Source organism: Oncorhynchus kisutch, linkage group LG28 (assembly GCF_002021735.2).
Source record: "Oncorhynchus kisutch isolate 150728-3 linkage group LG28, Okis_V2, whole genome shotgun sequence".
Taxonomy (NCBI): domain Eukaryota; kingdom Metazoa; phylum Chordata; class Actinopteri; order Salmoniformes; family Salmonidae; genus Oncorhynchus; species Oncorhynchus kisutch.
Genome location: NC_034201.2, coordinates 262,114 through 287,946, shown reverse-complemented (window position 1 = coordinate 287,946; position 25,833 = coordinate 262,114). Strand labels below are relative to the sequence as shown.

General features: G+C 44.9%; 1 protein-coding gene across 3 annotated transcripts; it reads left to right on the top strand.

The window, feature by feature from the left end:
* Positions 1-8,877: 8,877 nt before the first annotated feature.
* On the top strand, positions 8,878-20,531 carry LOC109873205 (dachshund homolog 2). 3 transcript variants are annotated; one of them, XM_031807772.1, is made up of 5 exons: positions 8,888-9,248; positions 9,420-9,576; positions 12,935-13,081; positions 13,887-13,952; positions 19,133-20,531. In XM_031807772.1, the coding sequence occupies exons 1-5, from the start codon at positions 9,126-9,128 to the stop codon at positions 19,168-19,170; spliced, it is 531 nt and encodes a 176-aa protein (XP_031663632.1). In that variant the 5' UTR covers positions 8,888-9,125; the 3' UTR covers positions 19,171-20,531. The 3 variants fall into 3 exon arrangements, with proteins under 3 accessions (XP_031663634.1, XP_031663632.1, XP_031663633.1); XM_031807773.1 differs by having other exon boundaries at positions 8,895-9,248; positions 9,429-9,576; positions 19,133-20,474; XM_031807774.1 differs by lacking the exon at positions 13,887-13,952 and having other exon boundaries at positions 8,878-9,248.
* Positions 20,532-25,833: the final 5,302 nt, after the last annotated feature.

The window sequence follows — 25,833 nt, the reverse complement described above, 5'->3', positions numbered from 1 at the left end:
TGAAACAGTTTCCTCTTGTGAGCAGGGCCGGGACGGTACCAGTACCAGGTCCTTTCAAAACCTGTGGCATGTGAAATATTGTGTGCTATAGCCTGGAAAAGAAATACGTTTGACTCTGGACGACAACCATAATGATGTTTGTTTCCAACATTAGGGCTGTTTACCAAAATGAGTTCATCCGCTCTGCGTTTTGTTTCCTTGCCACGATAGCAACGAGTATTGCTGGTATCGTCCTACTTATGACCTTTTTGTATACGTTACGAGGTCCTTATTTTGCCTTTGTTCTTTTCATCTCATGCTGTCATTCTCCTATAACCTTTCAGTATACGACTATCTTTTACCTTTACTTGTCTACTTTATTATAGACGCTACGTTCAGCCGGAGGAAAATCACAGTACTACTGTAGTCCTTCTGAATGACAAGTATCACTTATGGAAGTGGAGACTCAGCCAAGAGGAATGTCTGGCATGAGGAAAGGTAAACGCTCACTTATCAATCCAGCGCTCCACTCTCGGATCTGTTTTCATCTGGCACGTCCAAGGAAACGGCTCAGGATGTACGTCCCTGTGTGTGAATGTACAGGAAGCATCAGGGTCCAGATGGGATCTGAGATCAGGCAGGTTCTGTGTTTATACCCACCTGTGCATCAGATTAAACACCCTGCTCGAGGATACATAGCCGTGTCCCACCTGGGAGGAGTGGAAACTGAGGCCTGGCACGCCATCCGTCCACTTCCTGTCCCTCTTAGCGAAGCTGCACCGAGGCATAGCGGGATGACGTATGTTTTGTGTTAGTCCAGGCTGAATGGGCCGTAGAGTGAAGGCCTCAGTAGAAAGCAAAGTGGACTCAGGACCAGTCACAGGACCAGCCAGTTTTCCACAAGGCAGATATGAGGCATCTGGTTACAATCAATGTTTCCCTCCGCCATTATGAAATTAGCTGTGCGGAAATGATTTGAAACGGCCTGTAATGATTTCTGATAGAAATGTGCAGCATTGTTTCGCTCTTTGAGATAAGCGAACCGGTAAATCAGTCAAAACAAATGCAAAGAGCCCCTTCACTGGGGGAGGAAAAATGATTTCCCCCCCACCACCCTTTTTTGTTCCAAGCCAGGAGTCTGTACTTTAACTGCGTCAGCTTGGCTGCGTTTCACAACTGATAGCTTCTTAACTTCTTGGCGACAGATGTGGTTATTCTTTGCGAACGCAAAGGATAAATAAATAAAAACACGTCATAAGCCTTCGCTGTTTTTTGTGTTTTTTTTAAAGAGCTCCGTCCTCTTATCTTGTTGGGGGCCTATTTGTTTATGGGGGGGGAACACTTCCCTGTAATGTGCAGAAGGGACCATCCGCGCAGGCGGCTTTGAAGACCCTTTTGGATCATTAGGCTGATTGCGGTTCTAAGTGAGTTTGTGATGGTTTAATTAAACTCCAGCTTTAAGCTGTGGGCCTCTTCAGTCTTCAGTAGCCAGTTGGTTGCTGTATACACACACACACACACACACACACACAACTTATCTGCTTCTCTGTCTCAAGATGGATACATAAATAAGTACTGTGCTGTGCCTCCAGACCAGAGACGTTTGTGTTTGTGGATAGCAGAGTGAGCCATTATAGTCGCTGGTTAATTTAGGGCAAGGTTGTTAGCGATTGAAAGTCACCCGACTCACCAGCACTCTTGGCTGAGTGGCTGGGTAATAAATTATCCCACTCGTTCCTGTCAGAGGGGGGTGGTAGGGGGAGGGGACAGACAGGTGCTGTGGTTCTGCTCTGGTTCTGGGGGTAGATTGGTGGGTGGGTACCCACTCAGACTGAACCTGTTACTGTTACCTGGGATGTGTTCTCTCTCTGTGTCCGAGTGAGGCATCCGGGCAGGAAGGTGGAGTTGGCAGTGTTAGTGTCATGGCAGGATGCCGTTATTCCCACTCCCACACACATGGTGCTGCCTCCCACTCCCTAGGCCTAGTCCACTGCTGCTTCGACACAGACACACAAACTGCAGAGGGTTTGGTTAGAGCCCAAACACCTTTAAAAAGTCTGAAAATGAAATTCAAAGGATTTTTGTGCTGGATATATTATCAGTCCCCCATTTCCAACCAATAAACGGTTAGTGATGGTTTGTGAACTCCTGAACAGAAGTATGGACTCTGACTCTGCCTCTCTCTCTCTGCCTCTCTCTTTCTCTCTCTCTCTCTCTCTCTCTCTCTCTCTCTCTCTCTCTCTCTCTCTCAGCTCTTCATCTCTCCTGGTCCAGAGAAGTGTTGACCCAGTATTTCTCTCACTTAATATTCCTCATATCACTACTCAAAGGCTAATTGGGGGAAGAGATACCTCATTAAGTTTCATTTGATCTATGCATATTCATTAGCTGGAGGTTGGTGCATTAAGCAAGAAAACACACAGAGCCTCTCATCCCTTTCAACATGTTTAGTTATGTATTTACCTGCACACTTCCTGTTTATATTTGTCCACCTAAATTGCCGTCTCCCCCTTTTTTTCTCCTCTCTCCATCAGACACAAGTTTTGAAGTGGGAATCCCCACGTGAGTTCTGTGAATTAGAACAAACTTTTCCTGAAATCAATCTTTTTTTTCCCCATAATGTAATGGACACGTAGGTGCTCTGTGATGTTGTGCTCTGTGATGTTGTGCTCTGTGCGTTCACAGCAGTCCTTATAGACCAGAACGCTAGCTAGCTACCTTCGGGGCAGAGATCAATGCAGTGCCAGCTTTATGGGCCCGACTGCAGCTCGCAGACGGCACTCAGCGCTAATTTACATTCCTTCAATTCTTTATCTTTAGTGCTTTAGCAATTTAGTATACGTCCACTTCCACGTATGGCAGTTAAAATATAATAAAAGGACCCCCACGCACACTTCCCCAGCCCTGTTCTTCAGTTTCACTTTTATTGTCATGCTTTCATCTTCAGAAAATAATGAACATTGGCCATTCCTTCTTGACTTGGTTAAGCTCATTAAGTTCACCTAGTTTTTTTTGTGTGTGTTTTTTTTTTGTTCTTCCGTTGTGAGCCTGGTTTTAATGCACTTCCAGACTGTTCTCAATCCAGCCTGTCGTTCAGGGGGTTTGTCTTGTTTGAAAGTCAGGGGGGGGGGGGGATGTGGCCTTCAGGATTATTTGGAAGTGGTGGAGTAGATTAATAGGTTAGATCCCAGGGGTGATGAGGGTCCAACAATGTAGGATATAGGGAGGGGGGGGGGGGTGTAGAGCTCATACTTGGTTGTAAGGGTGCTGCACCCACAGAAGTGTTCATCTATAGCCAGTATGTCACACAGTTGTCATGGCACTTCCTTGAAAACTATCTTTAAAAAATAAATAGTAAAGGGGCAATCTGTAGTTGCAGCATCCATTTTTTTGGACTTATTCATTAAAGATATGAACCCATTGATTCTTGAAAAATATGACTTATGAATTCCTAATGAGCTTAGTTCAACTGTCACACCCAAACCAGATCCCAAATTATACGCTTGTTTTACTCGGGGATTTGTGAACACAGTAGATGTAAACAAACAGCATCACAACATGGTGGAAACTATCATTTTGATATCATGGATGGTCAGTCCTCGTATCTGTAACTCTGTCAGTGGATTTGTGAACACAGTAGATGTAAACAAACAGCATCACAACATGGTGGAAACTATCATTTTGATATCATGGATGGTCAGTCCTCGTATCTGTAACTCTGTCAGTGGATTTGAGATGCTTGTTTTCATTGTTTCAACTGCTGATTGCCACTTTAAATACAGAAAAAACATATAGACATGCCAATTCACTTCCAGCTTCATTTTGGCAGACTATTTTGTTAACACCAGATTTGTCAAATGTCTCATTACAACAGCTCACATCTCTTCCTAATTGGTAATTGGCAAAAACAGACATTGTTGACATACTGTAGTCTAATGTGTGAATCTTTGAACATATAGTTCCAATTCCAGAACAGTAAAAGCTCCAGCAGAAGCAGGTGTGTGTGTGTGTGTGTGTGTGTGTGTGTGTGTGTGTGTGTGTGTGTGTTGATCCGAGCAGAAAAAAGCCACCCCTGGAGTCTCTTCCTCCTGCCAATACTCTGAGTCCTGTTTGATTGGAGTATTTCTCTGAGAGCACTATAAATATCATCAAGACATTTGGTTCCCAGAGCTTTATGGCTCCCTGGGTGCCTGTTGTCAAAACCTGCCATCTTGTTGGGAATAAATAGATAGTTGGCAGGGAAGAGATCCATCTCCCTTCCTGCCCCTCCTGTGAGTTGTGCTTCATCACGACTGCTTGGTGCGTTGCGGGGGGGGGGGGGGGGGGGTATTGAATACTCTGCCTCTCTCTGCTCTGCCAGCTGCTGGAGACTGATCCTGGGTTTGTGATACACGTAAGTGCCGCCGGGGGAGTCGAATGACTGAACAGCGCCATGCATTTATCAGTCCACTTAAACACAGTGGAGCCTCTGTGCTGGAGAGCAGACTGAAGGGTGCTGTTGCCAGGTGATTACACGTTTTTTGGGGAAAAGAGGATGGAACACAAGGGGGCGCCATTGAGATAAGGTGCCGGGCAGAGAGGACGAGTGGACAAAGAGCCAGGTTTACTTTTGAATTACACCTGACATTTTTTTGTTTATTATGTGCATGTCATTTAGACACATTGGCATATTTGTCCCCGGGTCTGGTTTGTATGGAGATTAGTGAGCCTGCAAGCCAGATAGTGTAAGGATGTAGAGTGTAGGACTCTTGAAAGGGCCCGGTGCAGCCCACAGAGCAGCAAAAGAAGATGGAGCAGACCAGGGAAGTGGGTCACCTGTTCTAACGCTATGTGTATCCTGCTGTATCCCATGTCCTGCTAGAGTCAAGATTATGCATTTGATATAATTAACACGTGTACCAAAATGTGTAAATATGTACCTGACATGAAACTCCCCAACCCTAATTATTCCTTTTCTGTCTGTCTTTTGATATCCAACTTGGTCGTCATTATAATTATTTACCTTCCTTGATCCTATGTAAATGCCACAGTGAGACCCCCCCCCCCCCCTCTCTCTCTCTCTCTCTCTCTCTCTTTCTCTCTCTCTCTCTCTCTTCTCTCTCTCTCTCTCTCTCTCTCTCTCTCTCTCTCTCTCTCTCTCTCTCTCTCTCTCTCTCTCTTTCTCTCTCTCTCTCTCTCTCTCTCTCTCTGCCTGCCTGCCGTTTTTGTTGTTGTTGTAGGCCTGACAATCGCATGGTACCCACCAGGGCTGGCCTAAATCACCATCTAATTGGCTGCTATTGAATATTCAGCAGACAGCTCGGCTACACATGTAGTGAAGTGAATAAACAAGTACATCACATGGAGGCAAACAGCACCGGGGGAGTCGGAGAAAATATGCTGCTGGGGGTAAATTGGGCCGGAGTACGGAGAGTGTGTCGATGGGATATTGCTGTGGATGCTTTATAGGCTTTTCTCCTCTATGCCTATCCTTGCCTGGGCATCTGTTCACCCATATGGTGTTATGGATATAAGAGCTACTTCTGGTAAGACTGGATGAGGAAGGTTCTCGGTGGTGGACACACATGTTCTATTCACATCTGGGACAGAGCCATTCTATAAATGACAAAGTCCTTACAGCGCCACTGTGACAGCTCTTAGAGCGTGCAGGTAAGGAACTCAGCCTTCTGGAGCAGAACACTGGAGCATTCTCTCCCCGTTTGAGTTGCTTTCCTCTCTCTGCTGAGAGCTTTGCGACGAGAGTTGATGGACTCAGCCCACTTTTCAAATAGCTCTCCTTTTGTTGAAACCCTCTGAAACCTGTTTTTTTTCCCTCCTTCTTTTCAGAAACATTACATTGTCTTTATTTTTAGGGGTAGCAAATAAAAGTCTTTGATTGTTAAATAATTGATTGATTCATGCGGTGAGTTAAAAGGAAACAGCGCTTCCCCCTTCTTTTTGTTTGTTCATTTATTTATTTGTTTGCTCTGTTTGTGTTGTTGTGGGGGGGGTGTAAGTGGAGGGTTCTGAAGCCACGTCATTGGTTCATCATGGTCCTTCAAAAGAAACCTGATTCCCAGTCAAGTGTTGTACAATAGCTGTTCCGCACCTCCCTAATGTTACAGCACAGTCGGGCTGAACGCTGTTCATGTTCTCCAGGTGGGGGACGTGTGCGCGCACACACACACACACATACATACACACATACACACACCGTATGCACAGAGAACACTGTAGGCGGCATACACACCCTGCATCATTACTTGTGCGCATTACAGTGACCTGAGACAGAACCAGGGCACTTTGTAAATGTCACGGGCCAGCCCTCTCCCCCTCTTTGCCCACGGAATAAAATGAATTGAATTGTGTGCTATCAGCAGCAGCAGCAAGATAAATCTGTCGTTTAAAAGAGAGTAGTAATTAGGTGTAGAGAGCCTACTGGAGGGAGGGAGGGAGGTGCTGGGGCACACAGTAGAGCACACAGTAGAGCACACAGTAGAGCACACAGTAGAGCACCCAGTAGAGCACCCAGTAGAGCACACAGTAGAGCACACAGTAGAGCACCCAGTAGAGCACCCAGTAGAGCACACAGTAGAGCACACAGTAGAGCACACAGTAGAGCACACAGTAGAGCACCCAGTAGAGCACCCAGTAGAGCACACAGTAGAGCACACAGTAGAGCACACAGTAGAGCACACAGTAGAGCACACAGTAGAGCACCCAGTAGAGCACACAGTAGAGCACACAGTAGAGCACCCAGTAGAGCACACAGTAGAGCACACAGTAGAGCACCCAGTAGAGCACCCAGTAGAGCACACAGTAGAGCACACAGTAGAGCACACAGTAGAGCACCCAGTAGAGCACACAGTAGAGCACACAGTAGAGCACCCAGTAGAGCACACAGTAGAGCACACAGTAGAGCACCCAGTAGAGCACCCAGTAGAGCACACAGTAGAGCACACAGTAGAGCACACAGTAGAGCACACAGTAGAGCACACAGTAGAGCACCCAGTAGAGTACACAGTAGAGTACACAGTAGAGCACACAGTAGAGCACACAGTAGAGCACACAGTAGAGCACCCAGTAGAGCACACAGTAGAGCACACAGTAGAGCACACGTAGAGCACCCAGTAGAGTACACAGTAGAGCACACAGTAGAGCACACAGTAGAGCACACAGTAGAGCACCCAGTAGAGCACACAGTAGAGCACACAGTAGAGCACACAGTAGAGCACCCAGTAGAGTACACAGTAGAGCACACAGTAGAGCACACAGTAGAGCACACAGTAGAGCACACAGTAGAGCACCCAGTAGAGCACACAGTAGAGCACACAGTAGAGCACCCAGTAGAGCACACAGTAGAGCACACAGTAGAGCACCCAGTAGAGCACACAGTAGAGCACACAGTAGAGCACACAGTAGAGCACACAGTAGAGTACACAGTAGAGCACACAGTAGAGTACACAGTAGAGCACACAGTAGAGCACACAGTAGAGCACAGAGCTGCTTTTAGGAGTAAGCCAATTCATGTTTTGCATGTCAGCAATCAAGTTTTCGAGATATGTAACTTTGAAAATAAAAACATCTGGTCAGATTTCTGTATTTTGAAAGTTACATATCCTGAAAACCTGATTGCTGACATGCAAAACATGAATTGGGGCTATATCAACAATTGACTACTGAATGCAATACCAAAAGATACAGTCGTTTTGGGGTGGAGTTTTCTCTTAATGCAAGGGACCAGAGAGGCTCTGTGACAGGGGTGCAGATGAGCTGCTAAGCAGTCCTATAGAGGGCCAGGTGTGGGGGTGAGGAGGGATGAGAAGGGGTGAGAAGGTGTGAGGAGGGGTGAGGAGGCAGGGGGGTGACAAAGTCTTTGACCAGGTCCATTACAAAAGCCAAAGATGGGAACAGATGCTCTGTTTGGCAGATGCCATTTTTGAACTCTGAAAATCTTCCCACTGATTCTCAGTTTATCTAAGGATTCACCTCGCACCTCTCTCACTGTTTTTCTTCTCTCTTTTCCCCCTTTCTTTCCCTATCACTCTCTATCTCTGTCTCTCTTAACACACACACACACACACAATCCTCTCCGCTTCACACTATATCTGTGTGACCTTGATCTGCGAACCACTTTCAGTCGGTACGAAAAACTTAATCACAGACTGTCAAACCGTTGGGGGGCGGGGGGTTTCTTCTCTTTTTTTCCACCTCTCTCTCTCTCTCTCCACCTCTCTCGTTCTCTCTCCCTCTCTTTACTTTAATGCCCTTTCCAGTACAGGGGGAAATGTATTGCTTGTGGGACAGGTGGAATATGAACAATGGGCAGAATGGAGTGCAGGGTTATCTGGCCAGCCTGGGAGCACAGCGGGAAATCGATGTGACCCGTGATACACTGTCATCACAATTCCCACCCTGGCTGTCCTATTTGTCTTGCCCCGGGAAGCCGGGATGGCTGGTGTCATCTCGCCGAGCCAGATTATCCGGGTGAATCATGGCTCGAGCCACTCTCAGGCTTCTATCTATTCTCCCCTGGACCGCGGGCCTGTCGTTCCCTCTGTGGGTGGGGGAGGGAGGGATGGAAGGAGAGGGTGGGAGGATAGAGAGGGGCTGTGGGAAGGTAAAATATGATGCTCTTTGCTGTTCGGTAGCTGTCTCCGTGGTGATACTCTGCTCTGATCTGGGGTTTGCGCTCTGCTCCTTATAGATGAACCACTCTTCAGAGAGAGGCTGTGCAGGACATGCAGGCGTCGTCCTCACACACCATCGCACGCCGCTTCCCTCTCTGCCGCTTCCCTCTCTGCCGCTTCCCTCTCTGCCGCTCCCTCTCTGCCGCTTCCCTCTTCCCTCTCTGCCGCTTCCCTCTCTGCCGCTTCCCTCTCTGCCGCTTCCCTCTCTGCCGCTTCCCTCTCTGCCGCTTCCCTCTCTGCCGCTTCCCTCTCTGCCGTTTCCCTCTCTGCTGCTTCCCTCTCTGCTGCTTCCACTGGCTCCCATCAGCAATGCGTTTAGCTTTATTAAACTGTTCATATGGTCCTGTGAAGGGGAGGGAATGTGTGTTTGTGCATCAGTTTTATTTGAACAGCCCCGTGACGTGTGATAAAGCTGGTTGTAAAGCCCAGGTCCATTGTGTGTCGTGTTAAGCAGATGAGGCGCAGCTGGCCCTGCCCATGATGAAGCCAGGCTTTGAGAAGATGCCCCTGGGAGGACAGACCCTGCCTCCAGGCTTCCCTGCCCCCTTCCTCTTCGCTGACGGACTCAACTCTGTGGAGACTCTGCTCACCAACATCCAGGTAGAGACGCACTCTTTACGTCATGGAATAGTGGCACTGGTGGGAGTGGGTGCTGCTGTGTGGTGTTCTGTGTGTGTGTGTTTGTGTGTGTGTGTGTGTGTTTTATGGTGTGCTGGTGGTTAGTGGTGGAGTTGAAGGTTAAAGTGCTGCGCTCCTTTCTCTGTCCCTCGGGCGGCGCAGGGCCTGCTGAAGGTAGCGGTGGACAATGCTCGTGTCCAGGAGAAACAAGTCCAGCAGGAGAGGAAGGAGCTCAAGATGGAGCTCTACAGGGAGAGAGAGATGAGAGAGAGTCTGGAGAGACAGCTCACCTCCGAACTGCACAGCCGAGGTAAGAGAGAGAGAGAGAGAGAGAGAGAGAGAGAGAGAGAGAGAGAGAGAGATGCATATACCGTATATTAATGAATACAGTGCCTTGCGAAAGTATTCGGCCCCCTTGAACTTTGCGACCTTTTGCCACATTTCAGGCTTCAAACATAAAGATATAAAACTGTATTTTTTTTGTGAAGAATCAACAACAAGTGGGACACAATCATGAAGTGGAACGACATTTATTGGATATTTCAAATATTTTTAACAAATCAAAAACTTTAAAATTGGGCGTGCAAAATTATTCAGCCCCTTTACTTTCAGTGCAGCAAACTCTCTCCAGAAGTTCAGTGAGGATCTCTGAATGATCCAATGTTGACCTAAATGACTAATGATGATAAATACAATCCACCTGTATGTAATCAAGTCTCCGTATAAATGCACCTGCACTGTGATAGTCTCAGAGGTCCGTTAAAAGCGCAGAGAGCATCATGAAGAACAAGGAACACACCAGGCAGGTCCGAGATACTGTTGTGAAGAAGTTTAAAGCCGGATTTGGATACAAAAAGATTTCCCAAGCTTTAAACATCCCAAGGAGCACTGTGCAAGCGATAATATTGAAATGGAAGGAGTATCAGACCACTGCAAATCTACCAAGACCTGGCCGTCCCTCTAAACTTTCAGCTCATACAAGGAGAAGACTGATCAGAGATGCAGCCAAGAGGCCCATGATCACTCTGGATGAACTGCAGAGATCTACAGCTGAGGTGGGAGACTCTGTCCATAGGACAACAATCAGTCGTATATTGCACAAATCTGGCCTTTATGGAAGAGTGGCAAGAAGAAAGCCATTTCTTAAAGATATCCATAAAAAGTGTTGTTTAAAGTTTGCCACAAGCCACCTGGGAGACACACCAAACATGTGGAATAAGGTGCTCTGGTCAGATGAAACCAAAATTGAACTTTTTGGCAACAATGCAAAACGTTATGTTTGGCGTAAAAGCAACACAGCTCATCACCCTGAACCCACCATCCCCACTGTCAGACATGGTGGTGGCAGCATCATGGTTTGGGCCTGCTTTTCTTCAGCAGGGACAGGGAAGATGGTTATACAGGACCATTCTGGAAGAAAACCTGATGGAGTCTGCAAAAGACCTGAGACTGGGACGGAGATTTGTCTTCCAACAAGACAAAACATAAAGCAAAATCTACAATGGAATGGTTCAAAAATAAACATATCCAGGTGTTAGAATGGCCAAGTCAAAGTCCAGACCTGAATCCAATCGAGAATCTGTGGAAAGAACTGAAAACTGCTGTTCACAAATGCTCTCCATCCAACCTCACTGAGCTCGAGCTGTTTTGCAAGGAGGAATGGGAAAAAATGTCAGTCTCTCGATGTGCAAAACTGATAGAGACATACCCCAAGCGACTTACAGCTGTAATCGCAGCAAAAGGTGGCGCTACAAAGTATTAACTTAAGGGGGCTGAATAATTTTGCACGCCCAATTTTTCTGTTTTTGATTTGTTCAAAAAGTTTGAAATATCCAATAAATGTCGTTCCACTTCAAGATTGTGTCCCACTTGTTGTTGATTCTTCACAAACAAATACAGTTTTATATCTTTATGTTTGAAGCCTGAAATGTGGCAAAAGGTCGCAAAGTTCAAGGGGGCTGAATACTTGCGCAAGGCACTGTATATACTTTGTGTACAACGCAAAACCCCAATCAATGCCTGTTATCACTGTACTAGTCATCAACATCCAGAAAAGAGATGTTCAATTCTGCAACCACCTCAAAGGAAGCGATGCCCACACATTCCACCACAAAGCCCTCACCTACAGAGAAATTAACCTAGTGAAGAGCAGCTTCAGCAAGCTGGTTCTGGATGCTTTGTTCACAAACAGAGCCCCAGGACAGCAACAACATTAGACCCAACCAGAGCAGCTTCAGCAAGCTGGTTCTGGGGGCTTTGTTCACAAACAGAGCCCCAGGACAGCAACAACATTAGACCCAACCAGATTTTGAGAAAGCAAAAAGAGAACTACAGTATTTGACACACTGGAAAGAGTCAACCAAAAAACATAGCAAATTGGAATGCTCTCTGACCCTAAACCCGAGAGTACACAGTGGAAGAATACCTGACCACTGTGACTGAACCAAAAATCAAGAAAATCCTTAACTATGTACAGACTCGGTGCCGCCGTGGGCAGACCTGGCTCTCGAGAGAAGACAGGCTATATGTGCACACTGCCCACAAAACGAGGTGGAAACTGAGCTGCACTTCCTGACCTCCTGCACAAATGTGTGGCCACATTAGAGACACACATTTCCCCCAGATCACACAGACCCACGAAGAGTTTGAACACAAATCAAACATTGATAAACTCCCATATCTGTCAGGAGAAATACCGCAGTGGGCCGTCACAGCAGCAAGATGTGTTGCCCGTAGCCATGAGAAAAGGGCAACCAGTGGAACACAAACCACATATTCATCTGTTTATTCATCCTCCACTACTATTCGTACCACAGCTATTTGCACATTGCTAAAACACTGTACATAGCTGATAATATAACATTATCAGCTATAACATCGCATTTTTAAACCTTTGTTTACTGACCATCTTCTGGTGGTTTTGTCGTAAATGTTGTTTCGTGTCTTCTCACTTTTGCCTATTGTTTTTTTCCCTTCTCACGTGCTTTGGCAATGTAAACACGTTTCCCATGCCAATAAAGCCCCATTGAATTGAGTGAGAGAAAGAGATCTGGCAATGGGAATGAATACATGAATATATACATACAGTGAATCAAAGTCCAGTCAAAGGAATATGGGCGTCTATACTGGACTTGGCACACACCCGTGTCTGATTTAGATTTGAGTTGTGCATCTTCAACCTCGGCCAAGAAATTAAGGCAATTAGTCGTCTCGGTAACAACTCCAACAATATGTACAGACACTGATTATCTATTAACCATGGCTGTTATTTCATTGCCTGTTATTCAAATGTGTATTTTAATAGAGAGGCAGTAAAGTGATGATTTGTCCAATCAGCTGTGTGTAATTAGAGGTGTTAGCAGCTCTGAGTTAGACAGGGCAGAGCTGGTGCTTCTGCATGGTGCCGTTCGTTCCTCTTTACTGGGAACACGCTTTTTATTTGGCTGTTAATTTGGGAAGAATCGGCACCCCCAAGAGCTGCCAACTGGAGACAGCCTAGCGGTTAGCTCTGGGCTAGGCTAAGCTAGGCTGGCGCAGTTAGGCTAGCTGTTGTAGTACTGGTGAGGCAGCACGATGCAATGTTTTTTTTTCTCAGTTTGACTCAGTCGTGGTGAGCCTGTCAACTCACTGGCTATCTTCCCCCTCTCCGTCCCTCTGTCCCTGTGCAGCCACCATCCAGAAGCGCCTGAAGAAGGAGAAGAAGGCTAAGAGGAAACTGCAGGAGGCTCTGGAGTTTGAGTCCAAGCGTCGGGAGCAGGTGGAGCAGGCCCTCAAAACGGCCACCTCCCCAGAGAACCTCTGCATGAGTCTCAACGGTAGGCCTCAATACTGGCCTCTCCTGCTCCTCGCCTCTTTAACTCTCCTTTCATCTAGTTTTATTATATTTTTTCACTCTTACTCATCCCGATCTTAAGTTCTTTCCCCCTGCCCTTTCCATCTCCCTCTCTCATTCCCCCCCCCCCCAATCTCTTTTTTAAAAATCCAGTACTTGTCTTCCTCATTCTTCTCTGTAAAGCAACGCAGATATGTTCATTCATGTCTACAGCGCTTATCACTTCCAGCGTATTAGCATTGTTGCCCTGGGAGGAAATGGATACAGATACTTATCATAAACGCTGTAAATGCAAACGCTTAAAACGGCAAATTGTTTTGATAGTTTCAGTTGTTTATTTCTGAATATCGTACCACGAGCAGAGAAGGGGGAGGGGGGGGGGAAACGGAATCAAGAGCACGGCACACATCTGCAAACATTTCAGAGGGCAGAGCAATTATTTCCAAGGCTGATTAAACATGCATTTATTAGAAGAAATGCATTGGGTTTTCTTTCATCTGACGCTGTTGGGGCTAATACATTATTGTGTGAACAATCAGGCTACTTCTCATGCTATTTGCAGAAAACCTATCTCAATCTTATCCCCGTTTCCGTACGATCTCAGATAAGCCCCCCCCCCACACACACTTAAAACATCATTTGTCTCTTGGATAGAATTTCTCCTCCACCTGGTATATGTTCTTACACCGGAGACTGGCTAGATAGGTAAGATGTAGGCTAGATAGGTAAGATGTAGGCTAGATAGGTAAGATGTAGCAGTCCTAACTGACGGTTGTGTTCCATTTCAGAGGCAGTGATACCAGAGGTTGAGCCGGAGCATAACGGCAGCCAGCAGGAGAACTCGGCTGTACAGGGTAAGCATTAGCACGCCCTTGGTTCAAGCTCCCTCTCAGTCTCTGGGATCTAGGGGGGGGGGTCAGGTAGCTATGACTTAGCTCCTGTGTTTGATACACCTGAGTGTACTAGACATTAGGAGCACCTGCTCTTTCCATGACATAGACTGACCAGGTGAATCCAGGTGAAAGCCCTTGTTGATGTCATTTGTTAAATCCACTTCGGTCAGTGTAGATGAAGGGGAGGAGGCAGGTTAAATAAATAAAGATTTTTAAGCCTTGAGACATGGATTGTGTATGTGTGCCATTCAGAGGGTGAATGGGCAAGACAAAATATTTAAGTGCCTTTAAACAGGTTATGGTAGTAGGTGCCAGGTGCACCAGTTTGTGTCAAGAACTGCAACGCTGCTGGGTCTTTCACACTGAACAGTTTCCTGTGTGTATTAAGGATGGTCCACCACCCAAAGAACATCCAGCCAATTTGACACAACCGAGGGAAGCATTGGAGTCTACATGGGCCAACATCCCTGTGGAACACTTTCGACACCTTGTAGAGTCCATGCCCCGACGAATTGAGGCTGTTCTGAGGGGAAAGGGGGGTGCAACTCAATGTTAGGAAGGTGTTCCTAATGTTTTGTACACTCAGTGTATAACGTTATCTACGGAGCTAAGTTGTGATGCTCCCAGAAGTGTGTACCGCCGACTACATCAAGTCACTATCAGTCGACACTTGTCAAAAAGTGTCCATTCTTTAATGCTTACCTTGTACCTTGTATATTTGTCCTGTGTAACTGAGAGCTTTCATTTGGGTGCTGATATCCTTCATTTAAAAAAAAATAAAAGTAGCATTTTTACGCGACGTTGTTTGTGAACGGAGAAGGAGCAGCCCGTCATTTCACGGACCATTTTTGGGGGGTTTTGGCAGGGAACGCAATCAGGACAAGCACAGGTAACCATTAAAGAATGCATATTTATAAAGTGACCGAGTGGTAGTGCATGTTTGACATCTCCTACTTCATACTCCATTTTAAAACAGTGGATTGCGGGGCGCATATAAAAAAATGTAAAAACGAGAGATTTCCAGGTCTCATAGAAAAGCTGGCAGTTACACAAGACAAACATAGGTAAGGTAAGGCATTGAAGAATGGACATTTCTACAAGTAAAAGGTGACCCCGGTGTAGTTGGCGGTGCACTCCTCTGGGAGCATCACGTTAGATATTCATACATGGATATCACCAGAGCTAGGGGGCAAGGTAGCATGGTGAAGGTACAGGGGCTTGGTATATCTCTCCATTTCCTAATATCGGCATAAAACCACAATATGTGCGCCACAAAGTACTGTTCAGATGAACTTGTTAATGTCGGAAAGTACCCTCACATGTGGAGGTCAACGTTAGGGGATTGATGAGGTTGGGGGGACGTTGTGGCCTCCACATGCTCCACACATGGGCCTTAGTGCCTCTTCATAGTACCTTGTGACACAACAGCAAACACAAACCAGAGAGACTCTCTCTCTCTCTCTCTCTCCGTCAGCACTCCGCTCTCCGCCTGGGCCTCTTTGAAGACTCCCACCCCTCGGAATAAGATTACAAACTGATGTTGTTGCATATGCGTTTCACGCTTCCATTCTCTCCGAGTTTTGTTTGTGGAACCCCCTGCCTCTCCACCTCCGCCCTCCCATCCGATCCCCCTAAAACGCAGCTGAAGCTCTGTTTGATAAATGGAACCTATTATCAACATGTCTGAAGGCGAATTAAAGACACTCTGCCCTACGTCTTATTGAAATGTGGGCTGCGATAGGTGAATAAATACATATGTTTACAGAACATCCGGTGAGTGTGCTGCAAAGTGTTTCAGTGGAGATGAGAAGGTGGAGATTGTTTTTCTCAGAGCCAATTTCACAGTCTGCAAATAAAGGGCTCTCCATTTTTCTTGCTTCTGACAGCATCGCCACGCAGCGGAATGTTAAGGCCCTCCTCCCCTCGTATCAATAGGCTACTCCGCTCGTGGGGGGGGGGGGGGGGGGGGGGGGGGGGGGGTTGCTTTTCTAAGGACAGGGTTCATTATCAGTGTGAGGGGGTCATCTGTAGGGTGAGGTGAGAGGGTCGTCTGAGTTGAAATCTGCGGTCTTGGTCAGGATTATCGAAATATGGAACCCCTCTCAGAGCTAAAACCTCAAGTCCTAACCATAACGCCAAGGACGCAGACATACTGGTTCACAGACATGTTTCAAGGCTGGCTATGTGCTAGCCAGCACTTTAGGATTTCATTGTTAATCCCACTTACTGTTGTGTTTTCCTATCGCAACACATAATTATCTGACATTCAGCCTTGTAAATCCACGTATTTGTCCGTTACTAATGACAGTGTGGAGAAGGGGATTATGGGGCCATGGCGTTCCTGACCTTTAGGGCAGCAGGGAGAACTGCCAATGGCCATGTGAGGGACAGACGGCACACCTTCCCTCACGCTCCACTGCCCTCCACAGGGCACAGGAAGAGAGAGAGAGGCATGGGTGACACTGTCACACTATAATCATTCCCTACCTTCGGTCAAGCTCTGGAGCGGTCGGGCACCGTCCACAGCAACAGGCAGCAACAGGAGTTTTCAATTACATTTGAAGACCTTTTCCCAAAAACCATGAATTCCTGTGTTACTGCTTAAAACGGGTCGGGTACATCTATCCTATTCCTATGCTTCTTCTGTTTGCATTGAAGGACTTTCCTTTGGCCAAAGTTTTAAAGGATAATTATCTTGGTAATATTGCATTCAAGCCTCATCACGACTGGCTGATTAGATCTGAGGTACCATTATGAAAGCATCGTTAGATCGTATCCCCCTCCTACCTATCAATGATTGCATTCACTATGTAGCAATCAATCTGAGTTACAGTGCTATTAAAATAAGCTCTGTTTCAACTGTGCCAGCTTGGAATCCCATGCTGATGTGGTGTGTTCGTCCAGTCCCAGTCCACTAGCCTGTCCATCGCCCCACTAACGCCATGCCCAGCAGAGGTGTCTGTCTGTGGGGATGCTGTGGCTGGGCACGTGGGGCCTCTCCTGGAGCTCCTGGCTGTTTGGGGACAGGGAGCCGACTGACTCTCTCCCACAGGGGCTTAAGAGCTCCAGTCAGGAGTGTGTTGTCCGGCCCCTCCACCCCCGCATTTATCCATTACACTGGGAGGAATCTAATTACACCTCGCTTCACTCCCAAGTTGGACTTCACAGTTTTGCAAGCTTAGCACTGACAACTGATTTCATTAGGTTTGATTGTCCTTGCTGAGATCCCACTTCTGGGCCTAAAAGCTTTTTACGCTTTCTCAGGTTCCTCTGTGTGTTACGGCCTATTACGCCGACCTGCGTCTGTTTTATTAATCAAGATGAGTGGAGGTAACAGAAACTGCTGAATACAAAAGGAGGTGACATCATTTTGCAAGCCGATTAAGAGAAGAGGGGGAGAGTAAGAGAGGGGGGGGGGGCAGGAGAAAGTAATCAAAGGCAAGGACCCAGAAAGGATAGATGAGGACCTCAACACTCAAGGTGTTATTACACCAACACACTCCTGGCTTCACTCTGGCTCCTATCGCAACCACTTGTTCCTTAAACAAACGGCTCAGCATCTACAGCTACTTGAATAATCTACCCCCAAATAACTCGAAAGCTCATAACCTGCTTTAGTTCCAAACACGTGCTGTACATACAGCAAATGAGACCCTTAGGTACCATTCATTTCCAAAGTTTGCAACTCACTAATTGGCAACCCAATGAAAAAAGAGCAAGCAGGAACTATCAAGGTGAAGCTTTATGGCAGTCCCAGATCTGTTGTAATTAGCCAGTTTGCAGTCTATGCAGAAAAGAATGGGGCCAGAGGGCCAAAGCCGTGTTAAATATGGATTGAGCTGCTGAGGAGGACTCCCAGAGGTGTTGCAACATACACAAACCACCCATTCTCCCACCACACATCTATTCGATTCACACTGCCCTGCGAAGGGTTAAACATAACAGATAGAACGAATGTCACATATTGACATTGGAATACAATTAGAGACCCAGGAAGGGTTTGTCTTCTCGTCTTGACAGTACAGACAGCACATCACCTTCCTTTTCTCTCTTTCTGGGCCTGGTCCTCCAACACCACCGAACATTGCTCCCCCCCCCCCCCCACTTCTTCTCGTCTTGACAGTACAGACAGCACATCACCATCCTTTTCTCTCTTTCTGGGCCTGGTCCTCCAACACCACCGAACATTGCTTCCCCCCCCCCCACTTCTTGATGATGTTCCGTCGTATTTTCTATTTTCCCAGAACCTATTTCAAACATGCAGAACCACTCTCCTTAGCACAGCACAGCGATTGCCCATTCTGTCTCTCTCTCTCTCTCTCTGTCTCTGTCTCCAGTGAGAGGAGCTGACGGGGGTTTACTACCATGTAGAGATTAACATGCAGCTGCCGACTCCAGTCACTTCGTTATCCAGCTGTTTTTCTTTCAGCTGTCCCCTCCTGTTGACAACTAACACTAAATGATTAATCACCCATATTATTCCTGATGCACATTTGATTAAAGGAGATACTAAATCCATTGGTTGCTCTTGAACTTTTGTTCTCGTGCTTGTGGAAAAGTTGAGAAATCACAAACTCAGTTTCACATGATTTGAAATATATACACACTCTGGAGAGTAAACAACTTTCCTAGAGAAACATCTTTATTTACACTCCCCTTTGAACAGTGAAGTTAAAAGTTGTACTTTTGGTTTTATACTCCAGTATTTTGGATTTGATATGAAATGTTTCATATGAGACAACACTACAGAATGTCAGCTTTTATTTGAGGCTATTTTCATACATATCCGTTTTACTGTTTAGAAATGAAAGCACTTCATGTACTGTATCTATCCCCCCTCCCCCCATTTTAATACATTTATAGTGTATTAAAGTAGTCAAAAGTTTAGTTATTGACTACATCAAGCTTGTGATTATACAATCTTGTTGGATACATTTGCGATTGTTTTGGTTGTGTTTTGGGTTATGGCAAAATGTGTAGAATTGCACAAAATTAGCTTTAAAACAGCAACATTTTCTCTCCGCCTCATGGCAAAAGGTGTAGAATAGCTTGAGATTAACTATAAAATGGCGGTATGACACTGAGCAAAGATGGGTGGATGGAGCACTTGATTAACTGATGTGTCTTTGTTTCCGTAACAGAGAACAGACCCTACACCAAGCCTCCAATAATGTACTGAGAGAGACCTCCAGCTTCTCTAGACCTGGCCCAGGGCTGTCGCTGCAGGCTTCCCCAGAGACAGAGCCCTTGGCTGGGAGAGGACGAGTGGAGAAGAGGGATGACTGGAGGGAGGAATGGATCCCCAAAACCATCCCCTGAAACTCATGTACAGGACTGCAGAGAGGGTGTGGTGGGGCGAGAGGCACCACTGGAGTGCCGCTTATTGCTGCCCCATCATCTCACTTCAGCTACTTGTAAAAAAAAAATCCCTCTATTTGACTTGTTTTGACTACTTTTGTTCTACCCTCTTTGAGAGAAAAAAGTAAGGACCATTGAAAATAAAACTGTCTTGGATTTCTCTCTACTCCCTGTGAAGCACATACAGAAGCCTCCTTCTCTATCCTATTTCTCTCCAAGCCGATTTTCTTCTCGTTATTATTATTGTTATGAATTATTATTGCTATTATTATTCTCGTTATTAGTTGTTGATTCCTCCAATGCCCCAATAGCACAAGTCTTGCAGCGCATATATAGGATCATATCTTCCTAAAGCTCAAAAGTCTGAAGGAGGATATGAAATGTCAAATTCAAGACAAAAATGTGCTTCTCTTCTTCTATCCCGTTCATCATCAAGTAAAAGGGACTCAAATGGTTTCTGAATTTCTAGGCTTTTCCCTCTCTTTTTTTCCGGGGTGGATGGGGGGGGGGGGGGGGGGTATTGTTGAAAAATGTCACTACTGTCTGTTGACTTAGAAATGTGTCCGCTCCCTGAACTGCATTGTTCCAGTGTTTATTTTAAGTGTGTTTTACTCAAAGCTCAGTCTGGATACAACGAAAGAGATATTGAGTTCTATCCTATAGAGCCCTTCCTCCTGTAAAGGTTTATCTGTTGCTGTGTTCAGTTCAAAGGTTCTATTGCTGTTATAAATACAGTATTACAGTAACCCCTGTTCTGTTTATCCCCCCCCCCCTTCATTTTTAGACATGTACAAAAAAAATGCTTTAGCGTTTGCTATTCTGACGTCGTAATAAAGTGGATACATTTTTAGTGAGAAAAAAAAAACGAAAGTAAAATGAAATACCCCAATGCACATCCGATGCAAGCATGCATGTAGATACGACACTGGTAAAAAGTTACACTTGCTGGTTTAAAAAAGCTGCCAATTTAAATATATTTTTAAAGAATTTTGGGGAATTTCATTATTACCATGATCACAACCAGGCAGCTATCTAAAATTGTTGACCTTGTTTTAATGATAATAGTATCACATCACAGTCTTGCACATAACACAAAAACAATAAAACATACTTCTGGACATCGTGGTCGATTTGTTCGTTTTTTTTGTTGGTTTGGTTTTTAGTAATAAAGTTCTAGATTCAGAGGTGTTTTGTTGACGTTTTCTGTGTCCTCTGTTTCACTGCTTGCTGGGGGTCTGTCTGAGGTAGCAATAGCACCACACCTCCAAAGACATTATTCTCCCTGCGTGAGTGAGTGCCGCACTAAAGCGTATTTCTTCTAGTGCGTTGAGTGAGAACCTTTTGGGAGGGTGAGGCAAAGAGAGAGCGATGGAGAGCGGCCAGCTATAGTCCCATGGTGTGAGGAGTGAAGGAGCCCTGGGGGAGACCTGTCGACTTTCCGGCAGAGAGCCTTACTGGAAGGACGAGGAGGAGGGAAGAGGGGGTGCTTTGCACTTCAATTAGAGACAGGTCGTTTGATCTGCTTCTGATTGCCCTTCCTCACTTAAAGCTTTATGTAAAGTAGTCAAAATGCTTAATTAATGATCAGTGATTTCTTTAATGAAAAGACAATTGCTGTAGAGGGCTATTTGATCAGTGGAATTAAAATGGAAAATTTGCATTATTTTCATTATAAAACATAGGATTTGATTAACACTAACAAGGAGAGGGGAATCAAACGAGGAGTTGCGACCTTGACTTGTGGGGCAGGTGCATTTTTTTTTCTTCCACGCTCACTCTTTTTCTTCGAGCGTAATCCATAACAGCAGATCCATGTCAATTAAGAATATTGGTCTCTGGGATGAAATATGAGCGGAAACCTGGATCGATGTCACTTAACCTCTCTGCAGAGGAATTGTTTGGACAGATCTTGCCACTGTAGCCCTGAACGATTGCCTGTCATCAATACACGGTGTTGGAACACAGCCTGGTTTCTACTTGCACAAGGCTCTCCTTGGGTTCGCGCTCTACTCCAGTATTGACAAGTGAACCAAAGCTGTTTTCGCATGTTCACCATCTCTCAGATGTCGTTCCTCAGGGTCACCGGCCCGCGTGTGAAGAGATGGTGATGAGGCTGTGACGGAAACACAAACGGGGAGAAATACAAAAGTCTGTTCCCACCTGACAGCTTCAAATCAATACAGTAGAAATCAATAATCAAATGCATTGAAATTAGCTGAGATACACGGTGTATGCACCACAGTTGTCAGCAGCGGCGACTGACGATACGGGAATTGACAAGCACTCCCCACTTGGTACACCCAGTCATTTCAACATGGACATTTGGGTAATATTTTAGCCTTTATTTACACACTCAAAAAGACAGCCAGAAGTTTTTGGAATTCCCAATGTGTTATCACTGCGATTTAAAACCATTTGAAAGCACAACAAAGTTCAAATGGGAACACAATGTCAGATATTCTGCATTTTATACAACAGCTTAATGTGTTATCAGTTTGCTTCATCTAATAGCCAAACCAAATGGCCTGGATTGTGGTTGAGATTACATTAAAAGTACAAAAGTTCAAGTGATCAATGCTGTTCATGATTCTGGCAATTGTGAAGATCTCCACAGACCTTTGCATGCTATCGTGAACATCAACACTTTCTATGATTACATAAGAAGACATAGTTACAGTACACTCAAAATGTGGCCATGGAAGTGTTTACAGTATTTATTTAACTTTAAAATGTGTAACATAAGTTTGTAAGATAGCCAAACCTGTATTGCAAAAGTCATATTGAATTGTGTTTGGTTGATAACACAACCAAATATCCACATTTGAAGAAGATCTAATGCTTGGATAGTTTCACCTGAGACACTGGCTTAGTCCTGTTGTTTAACTGTTATTGTTGGTTTAGTTGGAGACGTGAATCCAACATATAAACTGTTAACTTATCGAGATGCTACTAGGCTATGCACTTGTATTGCAAAAGTGATGTTGAATTGTGTATGGTTGTCAATGCAACCAAATATCAACATTTGAAGGAGACATATATTTTGTGCCACTGACTTAGAGCTCTATTCAATATCTATTCGTAGCGCAGAAAATCCACTTTAAAGTGGCAATGCAATGTTCCCGCAGTTGCGGAGAATGCATTCACGGTAAACGATGTCGGCTAAATCAGTTGCGGAGACTGCATTCACGGTAAACGATGTCAGCTAAATCAGTTGCAGAGACTGCATTCACGGTAAACGATGTCGGCTAAATCAGTTGCGGAGACTGCATTCACGGTAAACGATGTCAGCTAAATCAGTTGCAGAGACTGCATTCACGGTAAACGATGTCGGCTAAATCAGTTGCGGAGACTGCATTCACGGTAAACGATGCTGGCTAAATCAGTTGCGGAGACTGCATTCACGGTAAACGATGTCGGCTAAATCAGTTGCGGAGACTGCATTCACGGTAAACGATGTCGGCTAAATCAGTTGCGGAGACTGCATTCACGGTACACGATGTCGGCTAAATCAGTTGCGGAGACTGCATTCACGGTAAACGATGTCGGCTAAATCAGTTGCGGAGACTGCATTCACGGTAAACGATGCCGGCTAAATCAGTTGCGGAGACTGCATTCACAGTAAACGATGTCGGCTAAATCAGAAAGGACCTTTACATTTGAACGTGTATCTTTTCCATTATATGAATTTTGATTTGATTCATTCTTTAACTTAGATTTTTTGGGGTTGAGATGGAGACCAAACTAAAGCTTGAAACCCTATAGACCTATATGTATTGTCTATTTTAAGTTGAACCCTGGTTTGAATTGTTGATGACTTCACAAATACTACATATACAGTTGAAGTCGGAAGTTTACATACACCTTAGCCAAATACATTTAAACTCAGTTTTTCACAATTCCTGACATTTAATCCAAGTAAAAATTCCCTGTCTTAGGTCAGTTAGGATCACCACTTTATTTTAAGAATGTGAAATGTCAGAATAATAGCAGAGAGAATGATTTATTTCAGCTTTTATTTCTTTCATCACATTCCAAGTGGGTCAGAAGTTTACATACACTCAATTAGCATTTGGTTGCATTGCCTTTAAATTGTTTAACTTGGGTCAAACGTTTCGGGTAGCCTTCCACGAGCTTCCCACAAAAAAGTTGGGTGAATTTTGGCCCATTCCTCCTGACAGAGCTGGTGTAACTGAGTCAGGTTTGTAGGCCTCCTTGCTCGCACACACTTTTTCAGTTCTGCCCACAAATGTTCTATGGGATTGAGGTCAGGGCTTTGTGATGGCCACTTCAATACCTTGACTTTGTTGTTCTTAAGCCATTTTGCCACAGCGTTGGAAGTATGCTTGGGGTCATTGCCCATTTGGAAGGCCCATTTGCCACCAAGCTTTAACTTCCTGACTGATGTCTTGAGATGTTGCTTCAATATATCCACATCATTTTCCTCCTCGTGATGACATCTATTTTGTGAAGTGCACCAGTCCCTCCTGCAGCAAAGCATCCCTACAACATGATGCTGCCACCCCCGTGCTTCACGGTTGGCATGGTGTTCTCCGGCTTGCAAGCATCCCCCTTTTTCCTCAAAACATAACAATGGTCATTATGGCCAAACAGTTATATTCTGTTTAATCAGACCAGAGGACATTTCTCCAAAAAGTACGATCTTTGTCCCTATGTGCAATTGCAAACCGTAGTCTGGCTTTTTTATAGCGGTTTTTGAGCAGTGGCTTCTTTCTTGCTGAGCAGTCTTTCAGGTTATGTCGATATAGGACTTGTTTTACTGTTGATATAGATACTTTTGTACCTGTTTCCTCCAGCATCTTCACAAGGTCCTTTGCTGTTGTTCTGGGATTGATTTGCACTTTTCGCACCAAAGTACGTTAATCTCTAGGACAGAACGCGTCTCCTTCCTGAGCGGTATGACGACTGCGTGGTCCCATGGTGTTTATACTTGCGTACTATTGTTTGTACAGATGAACGTGGTACCTTCAGGCATTTGGAAAATGCTCCCAAGGATGAACCAGTCTTGGAGGTCTACAATTTCTTTTCTGTGATCTTGGCTGATTTCTTTTGATTTTCCCATGATGTCAAGTAAAGAGAGTTTGGAGTTAGGCCTTGAAATACATCCACAGGTACACCTCCAATTGACTCAAATGATGTCGATTAGCCTATCAGCAGCTTCTAAAGCCATGACATCCTTTTCTGGAATTTTTCAAGCTGTTTAAAGGCACAGTCAACTAAATGTATGTAAACTTCTGACCCACTGGAATTGTGATATAGTGAATTATAAGTGAAATAATCTGTCCGTAAAATATTTTGGGAGAAATGACTTGTGTCATGCGGAAAGTAGATGTCCTAACCGACTTGCCAAAACTATAGTTTGTTAACAAGAAATTTGAGGAGTGGTTGAAAAACGAGTTTTAATGACTCCAACCTAAGTGTATGTAAAGTTCCGACTACAACTGTCGCCTAAATAGTATCATTTATCATATAGGACTTATAAAGTATGATTACATTCCCTTTGGAATGACTTCGATAGCAACAGTGAATCTATTTGGGTATTAAGAGATCTCTCAATAATCATTGTCACAATAGCATATTGGTAGAAGTCAGTGACAAATATCTAAGCTGGGCATGGTTAAAACCTTGGATGAGAGACCAAATGGATAACTGTGAATAGATCAACTCTCCAGTAGGAGATGCCACCCAGCCTATATTTTTTTTATGATAGTGGATATAACGTTGAAGATCTGATGTTGTTTCAAAAGGTACAAATTCAACATATTTTATACAAGGTTTGTGTATGTTGAAAATTGGTTACCATGATGACATAAACCTGTGGTTGAAATGTCACCTCTAAATCAAGTGTGTGACTTTTTGCAAATCCGATGTATTTTCTGCATAGCTTCCACGTCACAATACCTTGACAAATTACACTGAAGAAAAATATAAAAGCAACATGCAACAATTTCAAAGATTTTATTGAGTTACAGTTCATATAAGGGAATCAGTCAATTTAAATAAATAAATTAGGCCCTAATCTATGGATTTCACATGACTAGGAATACAGATTTCTCTGTTGGTCACATATACCTTAAAACAAGGTAGTTCGTGGCTCAGAAAACCAGTCAGTATCTGGTGTGACCACCATTTTCTTCATGCAGCGCAACCTATCTCCTTCGCATAGAGTTGATCAGGCTGTTGATCGTGGCCTGTGGAATGTTGTCCCACTTCTCTTCAATAACTGTGCAAAGTTTCTGGATATTGGTGGGAACTGGAACACGCTGTCGTATACGACGATACAGAGCATCCCAAACATGTTCAATCGGTGGCACGTTTGGTGAGTATGCAGGCCTTGGAAGAACTGGGACATGTTCAGCTTCCAGGAATTGTGTACAGACCCTTGAGACATGGAGACGTGCACTATCATGCTGAAACATGAGGTGATGGCGGGGGATGAATGGCACGACATTGGGCCTCAGGATCT

Excerpts from the sequence above, each read along its gene's own strand:
- LOC109873205 (XM_031807772.1), top strand. The coding sequence starts at position 9,126 with ATGATGAAGCCAGGCTTTGAGAAGATGCCCCTGGGAGGACAGACCCTG. Across the intron at positions 9,577-12,934 it reads CTCCGAACTGCACAGCCGAG|CCACCATCCAGAAGCGCCTG; the intron begins GTAAGAGAGAGA and ends GTCCCTGTGCAG. Across the intron at positions 13,953-19,132 it reads GGAGAACTCGGCTGTACAGG|AGAACAGACCCTACACCAAG; the intron begins GTAAGCATTAGC and ends TTTCCGTAACAG.